Source organism: Cynocephalus volans, chromosome 11 (genome assembly GCF_027409185.1).
Source record: "Cynocephalus volans isolate mCynVol1 chromosome 11, mCynVol1.pri, whole genome shotgun sequence".
Lineage (NCBI taxonomy): Eukaryota > Metazoa > Chordata > Mammalia > Dermoptera > Cynocephalidae > Cynocephalus > Cynocephalus volans.
The window spans coordinates 85,596,044-85,614,488 of NC_084470.1; the positions used below are offsets into that span (position 1 = coordinate 85,596,044).

Below are 18,445 nucleotides of genomic sequence, written 5' to 3' on the forward strand. Positions count from 1 at the left end.
AAAGAAAAATAATGTCTAGGGCAGGCAGTCAGTTCTAGAGATTCATGTGCATAGAGGGCTGCTAGAATACAACCCAGCTGTTCTCTCTATTGCTTATTACTTTCTTGCCTGTGTCAGAGCACAGAGTAAATTACTGTCAAACCTAAAAACATTGCCAGTTTCTAATGCCCACCTACTTACAAACTAACACATAAAGAGCTATGTCCTATTTTGTGCTTCTGGCGCAACTTTCCCACTCCTCGTGTTTCTAAATTTTTACATTTCAGAGACATAATATGAATAAGCATATGCTGCTGTTCTGTGGTGTGCTAGAATGCTTCATAATCTGTGTATGCTCCAAGCTGAAATATCCAGCAAAGAAGTAAAATATTTAGTCAATTAAATTCAACAAGCATTTATTGAACACAATGAATGTTAAGTTCTAGATGGCACAAGTGAGAATACAAATGTGCTCTGGACAAATTATCTGCAGTAAATGCAGAATTCCTACATCGAGTAGGGGAGAGTTCAGCAGGAGACTGGATGAATCTTTGATTAATTTTGACTAGGAATATTAAGGAAAACTTTATTGGAAGAGGTGTCATTTGAGGTTGCCTTTGAAGTGTGAGAGGGTTCTTGACAGAATGAAAGGACTACTTCTATACATTTGCTTTTGTTGAAAGCAGATCCAGCATCTTGAAACTAACTGGCCTGCATTTTCTCCATTTACATCCTTTTACATTATGCACACACAACCATAGTACCCCAGAATGTTATAAGAGGATGCACAATGAGTGCAGAAGGACAACAGAACTCTCTTTGCCTCAGTTACCTATGGCCTGATCTGCAGTTTACTGGGATGGTTGATTGATGTTTGAGTGCCAGTGGCTAAGGAGATCTTCAAAATGATCCATGGTTAAGGAAAGTTTGGTGCCTAAGACAGCTCTAGACCAACAGAGTTCCTCTGCTTTGCAGTCAGCCATTTCAGTCATATTAAGGACCAAATCAAAGCAATTCTGCTGCAATTTCACCAAATGCTCAGCAACCTACCTGAAAGTGATATATTCTGTCATCTGTATAGACACATTTAAAGAATGGCTGCAAACTAGAAAAAGGACTTTTACTGAGGAGCACTATTTGAAGAAGTTGCACAAGGTTCTGTAGGAAATCTGTCTTCCTTCCCCTCCCTCTAAAAGTGAAGTGTTTGTAGCATCGTAAGTATTCACAAAAACGGGTGTTAAAATTTTAATATCATTGTTGACTTTAAAGGACATGCTCTTTCCATAAGCACTTAAGATGTTACCATCGCTGTGTAGACCATTTCTAATTATTTTATCATGCTTTTAAAAAAGTCACAAGTGGCATTTCAAGCTATTTACAGTTTATATTTTTTAGACAATTCAGAAGTATTGATTAATATTATAAGGCTTTGTCTACTGGCATTTTTATACTATAGGTGGAAGTTAAATGGAACAGATGTTGACATTGGTATGGATTTCCGCTACAGTGTTGTTGAAGGCAGCTTGTTGATCAATAACCCCAATAAAACCCAAGATGCTGGAACGTACCAGTGCATAGCAACAAACTCGTTTGGAACAATTGTTGGCAGAGAAGCAAAGCTTCAGTTTGCTTGTAAGTAGCAATTATATCATGCCACAAATGTTACTTTGAGTTTTTGTATTCTTGTACCAGTAAGTTTAAAAGTTTCTTTTTAAAAACCAAACCGATTTTAATTTGTTACATAATCATCTTTACCCTTTTTTCATATTTGGGAAATATCTTGTTTGTAGGATAAACTGTAAATCTGAGTGGGAAGATACATGCTTCTGCTATCAAAAGGACTGAGATAATTTGGTTATATGATAATTTCGTTACATAATGCTTTATACACACATACAGTCACACACCGAAATTTACACATGTGTAAATTTATATACCCAATAAATTACACACACACACACATATTTTAAATAGAATTTTAAGTAATTGAACTGCCAGTAACTTAGTAGTCGAAATATTTTAACCATAAGGTTCAGTTTTGGAAAAAACCTAAGTGGCCAATTAGTCCTATAATTCTCTAATTTTTTTTCTTATTTAATAGAGTAGAAAAAAATTTTTTTAAAACTACAATAATAACAAAAAGGAGAGACAAAGTGTTACCCATCTTTTATATTTCCAGTTTAGGACATTTAAAAAACAAATTACCATCTCTCAAGACTACCATTTAATAAACATCTATGCATATATGAAAGAAAGTGGAATTTAGAAATAACAAATTGAAAATGAAATCCCCATGAAAGAGCAGTGAGTACACATGTGTGTATAGACATCTTTGAGGATTGATGTTCAGCTACATTTTTAAGGGTTTATGTATTTGCATATGATTATATGTTTCCTTGTTTGAAATCCCAACTCATATAGCAGTGCATTAATGTCAAAGGTTTCATAATTACAAAGTCTGTTGGCAGAAACACTGTAGAATATTCTCATTAACAAAATCCTCTCCGGGAACTCAACGTCAAATATACCTAATATCCAATGCTTAATCTATTATTGCCATTTGGTGGCATTTTTATTAGTTCAGAAATGAATTTTCTAAGTATTATGTATATATGGGATTACAGGATTATTTTGTTTGTGAATGTCTCCTGAGAGTCTTCTAAATATTATTAGGTGCAGAATAATACTAGGATAATATGTCTGATTGAGTGCTACAGAACCAAAGTGTTTATTTCTCTTGGTTTAATGCAAGTCTGATATCTATACTTATTTTTTCATTTTGATAAAATGAATCTTGCTGAATTCATTTTGGGAAATAATCATAGAATTATGAACTGTTAAGGTAGTACTCTGTAAATCTCATAATTCTTTTATTTTTGGGTGTCACAGTATAGGAAATTTTTAACAACAGTAACAACAAAAAATGGAGATTTTCACTACTACCAAAACTTCAGAAAGACAGAATCTCATTTTCAAGGATAATAATTTAAATAGAATAGTTTAACTCAAGGAAAAGCTCTATTACTCATTTTGGGTTAGATTGGTCTGAGGACCAATATTTAGAATCCACCTTGTTCTTTCCACTTCATGTGTGATGTAGGCATTCCTACCACCCTCAAAATCCTTGGCTGATAATCATTCAGTCTGAAAAATTCCAGTGACAGAGAGTTATGTTAATTCATCTATTATATTGTGGCCTTATAGAAATGTACACAATGCCATACATGTGTCTTGACATTTGCAGAGGAAACTGGGAAAAGTAGTATTCCATCATGTGAACTTCTTTTTCAGTTAATGCAGCTGACAATAATACTAGTTTTTTTAAAGCACCAGTCTAGTATTGTAACCTAATTTTGAACATATAGTCATGTAAAATCCGAGAATTATAATCATGTAAAATCCAAGAATTGATTTTTCATGAATTTCTATTAATCAAGAGCTACCCAAACATATTATTTTATTAACCTAAATTCAAAATATTATATTTACCCTTATTAAATTCACCTTCTGAGTAGTGACCCTTTGTTCTATTGCATTTGAAATTGTTTTATATCTTTTTTTATCTGACATATTGATTGTCCTCCTAGTTTAGTGTCAGCAGAAAATTTGATAAGCGTGTCTACATTCAAATAATTGATACAACATGTTGACCAGGATATGGCAATGTGCAGTAGAGAATTTCCACTAAAATAGGATTAAAACGTTAAATCGACATTGTTTGCACATGCTTGTTCAAGCAGCTATGAATTTAGCAAAATATTCTATAATTGAACCCTGATTCTTCCTACTTGTTTTTAAAGTAGTGAGAATCTTTGCTAAATGCTTTGCTAAAATCAAGATGTACGGTCTCTGCAACATCCACTCCTACTTAGTCTCAGTGCATCCTCCTGGAGCCCTTCTTTAGCCATTTATCATAAAACAGCCACAGTAATCTTTTAAAAATGTAAATTAGATCATTCCACTTTCCTGCTTTATGCCTTCTACTGCATTTAGAATTAATCTCAAATTCATTACTGTGATCTCATTCTAATTTCTCAAAAATGACAAACTATTTTTTGCACCAGGACCTTGATACTTTTGTTTCCTCTGCCTGATATGCTTTTCTCCTTATCTTTCCCATGGCTGACTTCTTATGACCCTGAGTTCTCCATTTAGGTGTGACCTCCTAAGAGAAAGTTTCCATATCACCCTATCGTAGCGAGCAATTCCTATCATGTCTTCTCTCCTCTTCCTGTCCTCCTCCAGGCCTCTACTTCTGTATAACAATATCCTCTATGTTGTTTATCAGGATTTAATACATCCTGGAATGATTTTGTATATTTGTTTTTTCTCATTTATGTTTTTATTTTTATTTTTTCATTGAAACATGATTGATTGTACATATCTGTGGGGTACAGCGTTGAATATCCAGACCTGTGTGCAGTATGTGATGGTCAAGCCAGCATAATTAGTATACTTAACATTACACAATGCAATCATTTTTTGTGGCCCTTTACCAATTTCTTGCTACTCCCCTCCCCCTTTCCCACCTCGTTTGGCCTCAGTTATTTGACTCCTGTGACAGACTCTAAGTTGTAAGAGAGATGAGACTATCTTGTCCATCCTTATATTTCCAGAATCTACAACAGTTTATATATATATAAATAAAGGAATTCCTTTTTTAATCGCCCATTAAATAACAAATCAAAGAAAATATGTGTATAAAATTATCTTGGGGATGATGTATATTTATAAACCTATACCCTTTCTATTCTAGTCATTTTCTGGAGTTCAGCTTTATATCAGCAATCTGTAGTTTCTAGACTTTTTTCTCTCCTTTTTAAATTAAAAAAAAAATCAAAAGATGTTGCTTGTTTTCAAAAACCTTTTTCAATAGGTTAGAATAAAGTATGTTTTTTCAGTGAATAAATGAAGGTGAAGCACGACAGTGACATCTCTTGAACATTACTAATTTCTTTTACCCTGTGCATTTTCATTATCACTGAGGAAAAAGTTTGCCTTTTGACCATGGTTACTGCACTATACTATGAAAGTGAGAATATATCTTCATCTTTAATCATATGATTTTATGGCTGAAAGGGACCTTACAGGTTTACTTACCTGTATCTTTTTAAAAATGAAATTGAGGATTGGAATAACTGAATTACTCGTTGTCATTACACAATTAACAAGTTGTAGAGCCAATGAAATCCAACCTACCGCTCCCAGTTCAGTGCACCTTGGCTCTCCTCTGATTTAGACCCACCTTAATTTATAAGAAAAACATCCCTTCACCTGTATTTAACATGTCACAATTTTCACACTCATTTATATGCTTTATACAATTTTAGCCATAGGACAGTCTTACAAGATAGACATTATTATTCCTATTTTATGGATTATTTTTTAAAAAGGTTTGCATGCTGCTTTTGTAGGCAGAATTTAGTAATGTCTTGTTTTAGCATTTAGCATTTTAAAATTGAATTAACTCACATAAGCAAAGTTTCTAGTTAATGAGAGATGATGCCTCTAAGAACCTGCTCTTCCTTCCACTTTTTTTATTCAACAATTTTAGAATAGAAAACCTTCTTGGATTAAATAGGCATAGCGTAATGTAAGTCCCTCTTGATGAGGTGTGGACATTTTCATGAGCATACATTATTGTAATGTAACTTGGAGCAGATTTTGTTTTTCAGTCAACCTGCAGTATAAAACCATCAGCAATCACTTCCCTCACTGTCACCTAGCCTGCTACCACTCAGTCCTTCCATTTTACCTAGTGCTACAAAATTTGATTGGCTGATGTACCCAGTTCCTGGCACTTAGTAAACATGCAGTAATAATTGTTGAATGAATAAATAAATAAGAATTAAATGTTAAAGTCATCAGGCCATGTGTAAGGCATAAGGAATGAGTTGAACTGCTGAGTTCAAGGACTTTCTGTGGTCCTTTTTGGAGGTGGATGCAAGCATTTCTACCTTGAGGTTGTATAGAAGACAGCTGACATCTTAATTTTAGGTAAGTGTATGTGTTGGGGTGGGAAACCTTAGACTATATAAAAAAGACACTCAGGCATGGAATGCATCAAGCATGCCATGAAAGTTTGTTTGTATCCTAGAAAGTCAGCCTGAGCTGCAAAGCCTCAATGAAGTGTTTAGGAAACTTAGTTTCCTTTAAATTTAGGCATGTCTCTGCAATTCTCCCCTCCACCCTCCCATCCACACAGGAGGAAAAGCAAGTTGAATGTTCTTTTAATTCTTCCATAGACAACTGAATCATAAGATAAGGTCTGGGAGTGGAGGGAATTTCAGTTCATTATTTCCACAGCTTAATGATGGGGATGTTACCAGAGGCTGTGCCTATACAGAATGAAGTGCTATAACCCCGTCACCCTAGCTGCCTCCCTCTCCAGCCAAGCATCCCGATCTAAATCTGCTTGAGAATCATTGTGCATCGTTACTTCACAAAGCAATTTTCTCTGACATAAGAACATGGGTATTTACTAAAAAAATAAAAAATAAAATAATAGTACACACCTCTGTACTCACGAAAGGTACAAATCACTATTTTAAAAAAAAAGTTGGAAATGTGGGCTTGAGAAGCTGAGATACCATATTGACTACGTTTACATGGAATGTTTTTCATTGCTCCATTTCATATTATGTGTCCCTTGCTATCTCTAGAACTCAGACTTCTCATCAGTACTCTGGGGATACCTATACTTCCCTCTCAGGGTTGTTATGAAGATTATATTATAAAGCATATGCGAAATCCCAGAAGAAAAAGATTTGCAATAACTGCTTCTCCATTTCCCTTTCTCACTTCTCTTTCCTTCCCTTCTCTTTCCCTCCCCTCTCTTTCCCTCCCTGTCCTGGCTTTTAAAGATAAGAATAGTAACTACTATTTTTCTAAGAGCTTGGGTATATTTGGTAAGAGCAGAAGCCCTGGAGTTAGATTCCTTGGGTTCAAATTCAGCTCCTCCTGTAACCCTGTGACCTTAGACAAGGTACTTTCTGTTTCAGTTTCTTCACCCTTAAAATGGGGTTAATAACTATACCTCCTTTCTTGTGAGGATCAAATAAATTAATACTTGAAAGACTCCTAGATCATCGTTCAGCACATAGTGAGGGCTTAATAAGTGTTAGCTGTTATAATTTTTATTATTCTATCTTTGATATTATGCTAAGCACTTTGGAAGCATTACCCCATTTAGTTCTCAATATAACCCAAGGAAATATAGATATTATTTTTATTTTATAGGTGAAGATCATGCGGATTAGTGAAGTGCAATAACTTTCACCAGGGATGCAGCAGTAAAAGGAGGGACTAGCGTAGGATCCTGGCCACCTAATTCCTGAGCAGATGCTGGTACATGGCATTTTACATGCATAGTTCCCCCATGCCTCTTAAAGCTACACTTTCCTCATGGAATTCATGTTCAAACCATTGCTTTGGTAGCTGATAAAATGTTTTCTTTGTTGACACAAGCTTAGATTTTTCATGGAATTTACAACCTTTGATATAATACATCCATTATAAATTTTTTAAAAAATTTTTTAGTTATAGGAATTCTTGATGTCATCATAGTGTTGATTTACTGTTAATATCTAAAAACATAATCTTGTATAATATAATTTTGCACACATTTGTGACTCTAATTTTAATATAATTGGTTTCAGGTTCCATAATGAGAATAATTAATAACAATATTTCTGCTCTAAAAGATGAGATGCAAATTTTCAATTTATTGCAAGTAGGCTGTAAAACATTATGAATATCAATACTTTATGGTAAATAACTGTGGGTTGGTAAACTGTTTATCCTCAAGCAGTAAATGACATATTATAAATTTCTTATGCCCATATAATTTCTCCCCCACATGTGAAAAAGATGCACTTTAAATTTATATTATTATGAAGAGCTTCCAAGAGAATAATCTAATAACTCCGGATTTTATCCTGTCATACTGATTGCTTCATAAACATTGTCTGGGGCCTTCTTCCTGGAACTTCAGCTGTTTTATAACAGTTCAGATCTGCAGAACAAAAGGCTTAAGCCATTCATCTCAGGTTGTGGGTGACTATAATTCATATCTAAGTACCTCCAAATTGCTCATAGTAAAATTAAATCATTTAACAAAATCCAGTTGCCTGCCTGCTGTAGGGAGACAGGCCTTGTCTTGACCACGGGCAAGGTGGTGTTATTCTGGAGGAAGTAATGGAAGTAATGGATGATATCTGTGCTTATCTCTGTTGATCCTCTCTTAAGGAAGGAAAAGAAACCAGACCACATCGATACACCATTCATACCCTGCATAACTCCCTCCTGAGCTTGTGTTAAGAGGAAGGGGATAGAAGAGGGGAAGTATAAAAAAAGGGAGAGAAAAAATGGAGATGTTGAGCAAAGGGAGCCCATAGGTACAAATACCACTCCACTTTGGCCTTCTTATGACCTCAAACAGTGTGTCTATAAGAACAAAGTAATTCGATAATCCAGCCCACTCTGAGATGAATTTCAGTGAGCTTTACCAGTTAAGTGGCAGCCAACATTTATTTTTATTGTGAAAATATCAAATGGATGAATAACAACAAATTAGACAGCCTCATTGAAAAACGTCTCGTAGCTACTCTAGTGAGCCTTGTCTGAGTACTCCTTAACTGGACACACTCTGACGATTGTAATGATGGTGCTGCCGGTGGTGGTAGTAATGGTGATAGAAAAACGTATTAAATTGATCATTTTCTACTGTATTCAGACTGGGGATTTTGGCAACCTGGTTTTGAGCCCTGATCATTATCATTTTCAAATATTCATTGCTTTTAATAATCAATGACTAGCCTATCCTTCACAGCCAAAGAGTGAAATGTGCACTCAATCAAAACAGTAGCTGGGAGTTTGATAGATGGCCAAATCCATGACTGGCTGACTGATTTTTAATTAGGAAGGCTGCTTTAATAGGCAAACTTTTGTTTATGAGCAATAAAATGTTGATAGATGACTGTTTGGATAAATAATTTGTGCATATTTAAATCAATTAAAATTTAATCAACTTTGGGAACATTTGAATGTCAAAACTGAAAACATTTATCAATGGAAGTCTTTGATCTTCAATAAAAGAGTAAATTTTTTTTATTTGAATAGTTAGAAGAATTCAACCGAAAACTTGCTGAGTTTGTGAAATAATGCTTATAGGAGATAGTTTCTGCCACTGAGTATAGTACTAGCAACACATTAATGGTGACTATTGAAAATTTCATTACATAAACCTGAGTAACTATTAATGTACAGATGCTAGTTAATTGTAGCTATTAGTTTATTAGGTATATCCCCTTTCAGTTGTCTCACAGTCCAGTATGGAGTCTGTATGACTGAAAAAGAGTAGTTTGTGACTTAACCAATGAAGTATAGTGATTTTGAAAAATTCAGGAGCATTCTAAGATTACCATATATCTGAAAATTGGCAACCAAGACCTGATGGGGGTACAAACAAGCTTTATCAGACAGGTCTTTAAAAAGAAACACTGAAAGGGGGGATGGGCAGGGGAAAGGAGGAGGAGGAAGGGAAATGTGAGAGACTGGATAAGGGGCATGAAGAATAAGTATGATTTGTAACAATGAATATGCTAATAAAAAATAAAAAGAAGTAAATAAAAAGAAACACCAAGGTTAAAGAAGAATAATTAATACTTTGTAATCTAAAAAAAAGTTACTAAAATATTATTCCTTTTTGTTTAATTGTTGTGAATTAATAATTCAGTTAATAAATATTGAAATAATTTTGATTGTTTTCAAATTTAATTTTTAGTCACAAGTTTTGGTCAACAATCAGGTGTCACCATTCAGGGGAAAAAGGGAAGCACTTTCTGAATGAGTGAAAACGTCAAAATCATGCTCATCATATCAGTAGCCATTCTTTTTCAAGTGTTTTTATTTGAGAGGTTATGGTGCTGTAGAACATATATACATTCACTTAGGGTTAATCCAAAATCTAATTGACCAGCTGTAGTGGGTTGAATGGTAACTGCCATCCACTGAAAGTTTATGTCTCTCCAAAATTAACGTGTTGAAATTCTAACCCCTAATGTGAGCATATTAGGAGGTAGGGCCTTTGGCAAACCCTTATAAATGAGATTAGTGCCCTTATAAAAAGACCCCAGAAAGCTGCCTTGCCCTTTCTGCCGTGTGAGGATACAGTGAAAAGATGGTTCTCTGTGAACCAGGAAGTGAGCCCTCACCGGACAGTGAATCAGCTGGTGCTTTGTCTGAAACTTTCCCAGCTCCAGAACTGTGAGAAATGCATTTCTGTGGTTTATAAGCCACCCAGTCTATACTATTGTATTATAGCAGCCTGAACAGACTAAGAAGTAACCCCCAAAAGATATGTCTACCTGGAAACTGTGAATGTAACCTTATTTGGAAAAAGGGTCTTTCCAGATGTAATTAAGTTAAGGATCTGCAGATGAGATTATCCAGGATTACTCAGGTGGACCTTAAATATAATGGCAAGTGTCCTTATAAGAGTCTGAGGAACAGACACACGAAAAGGAGGAAACAATGTGACACAGAGGCAGAGGTTGTAATGATATAGCCAGGGAAGCCAGTGATTGCTGGAAGCCACCTGAAGCTGGAAGAAGCAAGGAAGTTTTCTCACCTGGGGCCTTCAGAGTAAGTGCGGCCCTGCCCACACCTTGATGTCGTACTTCTAGCCTCCAGAACTGTGACAGAATACAGTTCTTTTTTAAGCCAGCAAATTTTCAGTAACTTGTTTGCAGTGGCCCTAGGAAACAAACAGACCAACATATGCACAGTAACTTTCCTTTTCTTTCCTGACCATTTTTATCAAGAAAAAAATAAAGCTACCTAGGGAATGAGACTGATATCAGGTGCTTTTATAACTTAACTGTATTAGGGTGGAAAGTATTGAGAGAGATGACCTCCATAAAATGTGGGTTATCTGTCCAAGTTTTGTGTCACACTATGCATTTTTACCTGGAGAGCATAACTGGGTTTTGAACTTTATATGGCATGATTTGACCAAATAATGATAATGGTAGCTACAGAGATGCAAAGAATAACCTTTTCCTTTCCCAGACATGTTTCTGACTCTCACTTGGAGCCCTCTGTGGGCCTTCTCTAAAATAGACAGGACTGGACCTTTCTCCATAGGGCGATGATTTGTAGTGATTCAGAGTATTTTGTTGGCCCAAGTCCCTCTCTCTGGACTTCTGCCTTTTTCTAGGTCATTTTCTCTCTGAATTCAGCCCCTTCGTCTGGCACTCTGAAGCCTTAGAAACCAGCTGTTATTGCATTTAGTGTCTGACTTACCTGTGGCTGTAACCATTCCATTGTGATCTCTCAAGCATTGATATCATTGGTGTTATGACATTTCTAGCCCCAGAAAGCCCCTGTGCTATTGAGGACCAGCTTCCTTCATCTTCCTGGTCAGCACCTTTCCCTGAGTAGGCTCTAATATGAACAAGCCATTCACCTCCTAGTTGACATGTATTTTATGCACCACCTTGGCTAGTTTTTACTTCCCAGTTATAATATGCAATCCCTGTGGAGAACAAAGCATGCTTTAGGGTTTACAGGTTAAATCTCAAATTCAAGGGCATCATGAAAAGATACATGCGTATGTTTCCCAAGAATGAAATTATTTTGTTGGATACTTGACCAGAGATTAAATTCTGTACTAGCTACTAAACCTTCAGTGGATGGCACTGCAGGTCAACATGGCACTGTAGGTGGATAATTTATCCCTGAAATATGTATTTAGGGTATATACTAATTATGATCAGGTATTAATTTGCTCCCAAATAATTATTGTATATCATTAGCATTTCAGATTTGTTCATTTTTTTCATAGCATCTACTCCCCCCCCATATTGAATGTACTCCTGTGTGGTAAGCAATCTGTTAGCTCCACTTCTTAAAATTTAGATTAACTATATCTTAAAGACCTTCCTTTATATAGCCCTTTAAGTAGTGTACATGTTGAGGTAGGAGAGTCAACAAATGGATTTTCTTATTTTTCTTATCTGTAAGCTCAGTGACTTTCTTCTGCTTTTTTTCAAATGTTGTCACCAAGAGCACAGGGATTTATGAATAGGTGCTGAATCAATATTTGTGGAATAAATAAAGCTGAATGAATACATGAATGAACCAACAAAGTAATATAAAAGAAACAGAAATGTCTTGACTTTGCCAGCCTATGAGGTCATAATACTCTATTTTTTTGAACTACAAAATAATACTTTTTTTACATTTCTAAAATTGTTAGGTGCCCTCCAATGAAGATGTGTGTGCAATATCGTGTTTCTCTTTTGCTCAGAAAAATTCATTAATGAAGTGTTGCCTCTTACTTTCAATATCATACTCTTTTTTTATAACAGCTTTAAGATATATTACATACCATATAATTCACTAATTATAAAGTCTACAATTCAGTGATTTTTAGTTTATTCACAAAGCTGTACAACCATCACTACTATCTAGTATCAGAACAGTGTCGTCAGCCTAAAAAGAAACCCTGTACCCATTAATGGTCACTCTCCATTCCTCCCAGCTTCTGACAACCACTAATCTACTTTCTGTCTCTATGGATTTTCCTATTTTGGACATTTCATATTAATGGAATCATAATATAAGTGGCCTTTTGTGACATGTTTCTTTCACTTAGCATAATGTTATCAAGGTTTATCCATGTTGTAGCAAGTATCAGTTCTTCATTTCTTTTTAGGGCCAAATAATGTGCCATTGTATTGATACAACCCCATGTTATTTATCCATTCATCAGTTGATGGGCATTCAGGTTGTTCTCTACTTTTTCACTATGATGAATAATGCTTCTATGAACATTCATAGGATTGGAATGGCTGGTCCCAGTGGTTACTGTATGTTTAACAATTTGAACAACTATCTAGTTGTTTTCCAAATTGGCTACACCATTTTACAATCTCATCAACAGTGTGTCAGAGTACATTTTTCCATGTTCTCACTAATGATTGTTATTGTCTGCATTTTAATGTTAGCCAACTCATTGAGTATGCAGTAGTATCTCACTGTGGTTTTGATTTGCATATCCATGATGGCTGACAGTATTGAACATCTTTTCATGTGCTTATTGGCTATTGGTACATCTTCTTTGGACATATGTGTATTCAAATCCTTTGCTTATCTTTTCATTTTTCAGTTGTAATATTTCTTTATATATTCTTGAATACAAGTCCCTTGTTGAATTTATGCTGTGCAAATATTATCTCCACTTTATGTGTTGTCTTTTCACTTTCTTAATGGTGTCCTTAGAAGCACAAAACTTTTAATTTTGATGAAGTCCAGTTTATCTATTTTTCTTTTGTTGCATGTGCTCTTGCCATATCTAAGACAACATTGCCTAATCCAAGGTCACAAAAATTTGCTCCTGTGTTTTCTTCTAAGAGTCTTACAATCTTAGCTCTTAAATTTAGGTCTGTGACCCACTTTGAGTTAATTTTTATATAAGCTGAGGAATTCATTTAGAAGAACTTTTTTCAAATTCATGCTTTCACATATCTATTTGTCCCAGCACCATTTACTGAAAAGACAGTTCTTTCCCCCATTGAATAGTCTTGACACTCTTATGGAAAATCACTTCACCATAAATGTAAGGGTTTCTTTCAGAGCTCTCAATTCTATTCTATTGATCTGTATATCTGTCCTTATGCCAGTACCACACTATGTCGATTACTGTAGGTTTGCAGTAAGTTTTGAAGTCAAGAAGCATCTGTTAATAGCATCTTAAGATCAAAGAAATATGATGCTGACATCACATGAGCTGTGGACTTCATCCTACCTTCCCTATAAGCAAAGCAGATTGCCATTGGGCATATACATAAAATTCAATATCAATAAATTCTGGGCTGTCTAATTTAAATAATGTCACATTTGAAGCTTGGACAATCTAATCTACTGTTTTCCTCAAATTTGAGGTAGGATTCTTTTGCCCTTACTCCTTTTCTCAGGATCTCAGTTCTACTTTCTGGAAACAACCACTCAAACAGGAATCACTAAGAGCAATCACTATTTTACAGACAAGGCAAAATTTAAATCCATAGAGGAGAAATATTTTTCTTTAAGGCATTGAAATCCTAGGAGAACTAGTAAATAAGCAAGGGTACCATTCAACATTGGCCTGCTCATCTTCATTTCTAACTTTTTCAGGAAATGTGCAGAGGTAATTGCTGTCTATTTGCATAACTAAAGGGCCCTTAGTGGGTTTTGTTAGAACAAAGGACGCTCTGACCCAAGGTTTAAAAATTGGCAATTTTTCTGTCTCCACCAGAGTACTCTATAATGAGTATTTTCTCCTAAATTTTCTTAGATCTTTCAATTTTCCCCCTGGCTTTGTACCTGCTATTTCCCTTATCAGTGACTACAAAAAGAATGTGACCTTGAGTAAGTTTCTACACCCCTCTCAACTTTAGTGCCCTCATCTATTTAGAATGGGCACAATGACAAGTATTTTAGAGCTATATAATCTATGTAGTTTCTTTCAGAACTGTGAGGATTAAATATCCCTGGTAAATATAATTTTTATGTATATGAACAGGCTTTCACCTTTTTTCTTATAGATGTACATTAACACATGAACACCATGCTTTCTTTTCTCTTTTGTCTATGAGTGTTCTAGTTTTTATTCCGCTCTACTATAAATACGGGATGTGATTTTGTCTGGCTCTCTCACTAGTCTTTAGTGCTCTGATAATTAGACTAGGTCCATGTTTTTATATTTTACTTGGCATTAAACATTGGTTCCTTATACTTAGTAGATGTTCAAAGGTTTCAAACACAGTTAGCAATTGTGCTGTATCTAGGATATTAAATGTCATTTTACTCTAACCAACTATTTATCCTACATAAAATTCAACATCAGTAATCACAACCTAAGATTTCTACTAAGTAACTGTTATTAACTAATTACACTGACAAGAACTTGTTAATTCTCCTGTATATTTGAAAATTAAGTACCTTTGGAAAATACTATCACATCATTGAGGCAAATGTGTTGTGCAAACTTTAGTTATCAATACTCAGTGTGATTTTGTTTGTTTTAACTTCTTATAAATATTTAATGAATACCAGCTAGATAGTAAGCACAGTATTGGATGCAGGGGCTACATCAATGAACTAAACAAATATTAAATTTACCTCCAGCAGGGAAGACAGACATTGAACAGGTAACATGAAGTGTGTGATGAATGACAGGAAGGTTGAAGGTCTTGATTTCTAAGGAACAAAGAGGAGAATAAGCAGCAGCAGAGACAGAAGGGAGAGATGGCCTGGAAGTAGAGTTTGTGTGTAAGGTAGTTTAGACAGATGTTCAAGGAGAGGTATAAAGTGGATAAGTAAAGAGAAAAGAACAAGGCATTCCCAGAGAGGAAAAAACATACACCATGCATCCATTCCAATTTTTTTCTGAGTGTCTACTCTGTGCTGGGCAGATAAACAAAATGAAACCAAGTCCCTCATCTTGTATAGTTCATGTTCTGGTGGGAGAAAAATGTTCATCAATTAACAACACAAGAAATATGTGATCACCAGTTGAGATAAGTGCTGAGAAAATGTCTGTGGTTCTATGACATTGATGACAAAAGGAATGAACATAGAGGATATGAAGGACAACTTCCCCGAGGAAATTACTGTAATTGAGGCCTGAAGGATAAGTAAAGATTAAAGAGGAAGCATTTTCTAGACAGAAAACACAATATGCAAAGGCACTGTGGTGGCATAGAGCATGGTACATTCAAGGGATTCAAGAAGACCTGCCTATGGCACAGAGTGCACAGAGTAAGGGCAAATGCAGTGAGTAGAAGATAGTGGTAGAGGGTGAGAAAAGGGAGGAGTATTCGTTCTGCATTTTACCTCAAGATTTCCTGGAGTCACTATACTTAAGCATGTTACTTTACTGGCTGAGGATTAGGAAAATTCTCATAAAAAACACATAAAACATGCTCCGTGTTTTGAAATCAATATGGCCTTCAATATAGTAGAAGCTTTCTATAAGTGCAATCATGAGTTCACACATCCCCAGCCAACCACCTATAACAACAGGAGCTCACTAAGTATGAATTCTCCCTTTCAATACTTAATGCAATGCTAGACACTTGTACTGTTGTGCTCTTGGTATTTCCACTTTAGAAACGAGGGAACTGAGGCATGAAAAAATTAAATAACTTGCCATAGTTCACACAACTGGGAAGATGAAGGGCCAGGGTCTGATTCCAGGTTGCTTGACTTCAATACTTGCATTATTAATTACGATACTATACTGGTTCTCTGTTATTTCTACTACAGTCAAAATGTGTCTCTATCAGACAGAACCATTTGCCTGAGAAACTCAACACCGAGTTTGGAGTGTGATGCTAATAAAATAGCCAGACTCAATTTCTAAATGCCATATTGTAAACTAAACTCCACTTGCATCCATGGGTGAAAAGGAAAAGCCATGATGTGTTCTTTTGCCAGTAAGTACAGTACAAAGAGATACACAGTAGGATTTCTGTGTCACTACTGGTGTTTGTCATCACCAGGTTTCTGAACCAAGGTGGGAGGATGAGATTGAAGATGCTGATGAAGTTAGGAAAAGCCCACTCACCTGACAGGGCTGGGGAATGGAGCTTAAGTGGCTGTGGGTGCTCTTTCTTCCAGGTTAAGGAGCCATTTCTCCTGGTTCCCCTTCCTAGAGTATGAGTCTTACATGGTTATTGTAAGAAATAGAAAATAAATGTGAAGTATCTGGTGTGTAATAAAGGGAAACTGCTTGTTTTCCTGGAGTTTGACAGCTAAGCAAGTACTGCTCAAATAGCCTCATCTGTGTTTTTAATTTTGTTTAAATTAAATTATTAATTATTAATAATTAAATATGTTTAGCTGTAATTCGATATTGTTCTATGACATAGAGTTTTTATGCCTGTGAATAGCTGCATGTAGGTTTCTCTATCTGTCTGTCTGCCTTTGTCTCTGGTAATAATACAGGTGCCCTCAGAGAGCATCCCACACATTGACAAAGCAGGTACAACCTGGGGGAACCTAATTCCTTCTTCAGTAAATCTCCCTCATGTGCCAAGAAGTACATACCATTTATTAATTTAAAACAATCAAAAGAAATACTTAGTGACTATTTCTTCAGTGACAACATTGTACCCATACACATAGAAAATAACATTATTGAGTGCCAGAAAGGACAACCTGTCAGCTTTGAAAACAGAAAACATTTCATGAGCTTAGGGATTTGGGCAGTGGCAGAGTAACAACCCCCAGAATTTTATTGCCTGTCTGTAGCTTTTCCAAATGAATCCTACTTTTTATTTTTTTCCACCCCTGAGAAGGCATCCCTTATCACCACTTCTTTTAAATCAGAGTTAAGGTCTGAAGTCACAATAGAGCTCATTTTTGTTTTTTGGTTCAAAGTTTTAATATCACCTGTCTCTGCCACCCTGGCTAAAGTGGTCTTCCCCAGTGACTGTCTTTCTCAATGCCCTGTGTATTTCCTTTATATCTCCCCTGATTACAGTCTAAAATTTTATCTACTACTCTACCTATTGCTTGCGTAGGGGCTAAGGGAAGACTTCTCCTTTAAGACATGTAAGTTTGCCAGAAATCCACTGACAAAACTCAGATTAATTAGTAGAAAAGGCATAACAAATTTTTTTTTAACGTGCATAGCACAGAGGATCGAGAATGATTTCCCAGTAACTCAGTGGAGTACAGATGCTTTATATACCCTCTTCATAGGGGACGTGGAGATGAGGGATAAAGGAGTAAATGATTTTTAGGGGGATGCAATGGGCCTGAAGAACATACAATGAATGGCCTGGGACAAAGTCTGTTTGGCCCACAGAGCAGACAATGACTGATAAATGATTCTCTTTGAAATAATGAATGGGACCAAAATAGAAAACAATGGTCTGTGACAAAAGTCTGTCCAGGTGTGTTGACAGACTTCAGTCTTTCTTCCTGTGGTATGAATTAAGTTAATGATAACTCAGGAAAAGGACAGAAGTAATTGTCTTCTTTGTTGGCAGGTTGGACTTCAGGCAAATAAGGGAACAGTTCATTCTGTGCTTTAGAATTGAGAGATGAGGGGGCTAAGGGATGGGGGAGTGAGGGAGAGAGAGGTTGGTGGGGGTGGACAGGTGAGAGAGACCTTAAGGCTGCTTTTTTATTCCAACATGTCAAAGCTCCATATTTTGGGGGTAACGGTCTTTGAGCCCCAACACTTGTCAACTCCACTGAAAATCCTGTGTTGAACACATTGTTGTTGGAAAAACAGGTTAGTATGTCACTCCACATAAAAGCCAGGGTCACAAAGAGAAGCTAGTAGGAATGGCAGCCTTGAAAGTTTCCATGCTTTAAACATAAAAGTGCAAAATAAATTGAGACAAAGATGAATGTACTTTCCTTTTGGAAGAGATATTGATCTAAGAGAGGAGGAGGGGAGAGGGAAATC

General features: G+C 35.8%; 1 protein-coding gene across 1 annotated transcript in view; it reads left to right on the plus strand.

Annotated features, from left to right (window-relative positions):
• The window catches only part of LOC134390134 (contactin-4), a 353,707-nt gene that overhangs the window by 57,018 nt on the left and 278,244 nt on the right, over positions 1-18,445 (plus strand). Inside the window, exon 3 of the mRNA XM_063113414.1 lies at positions 1,436-1,611. Within this exon, the coding sequence (XP_062969484.1) occupies positions 1,436-1,611 (176 nt within the window). The remainder of the gene's footprint in view (positions 1-1,435; positions 1,612-18,445) is intronic.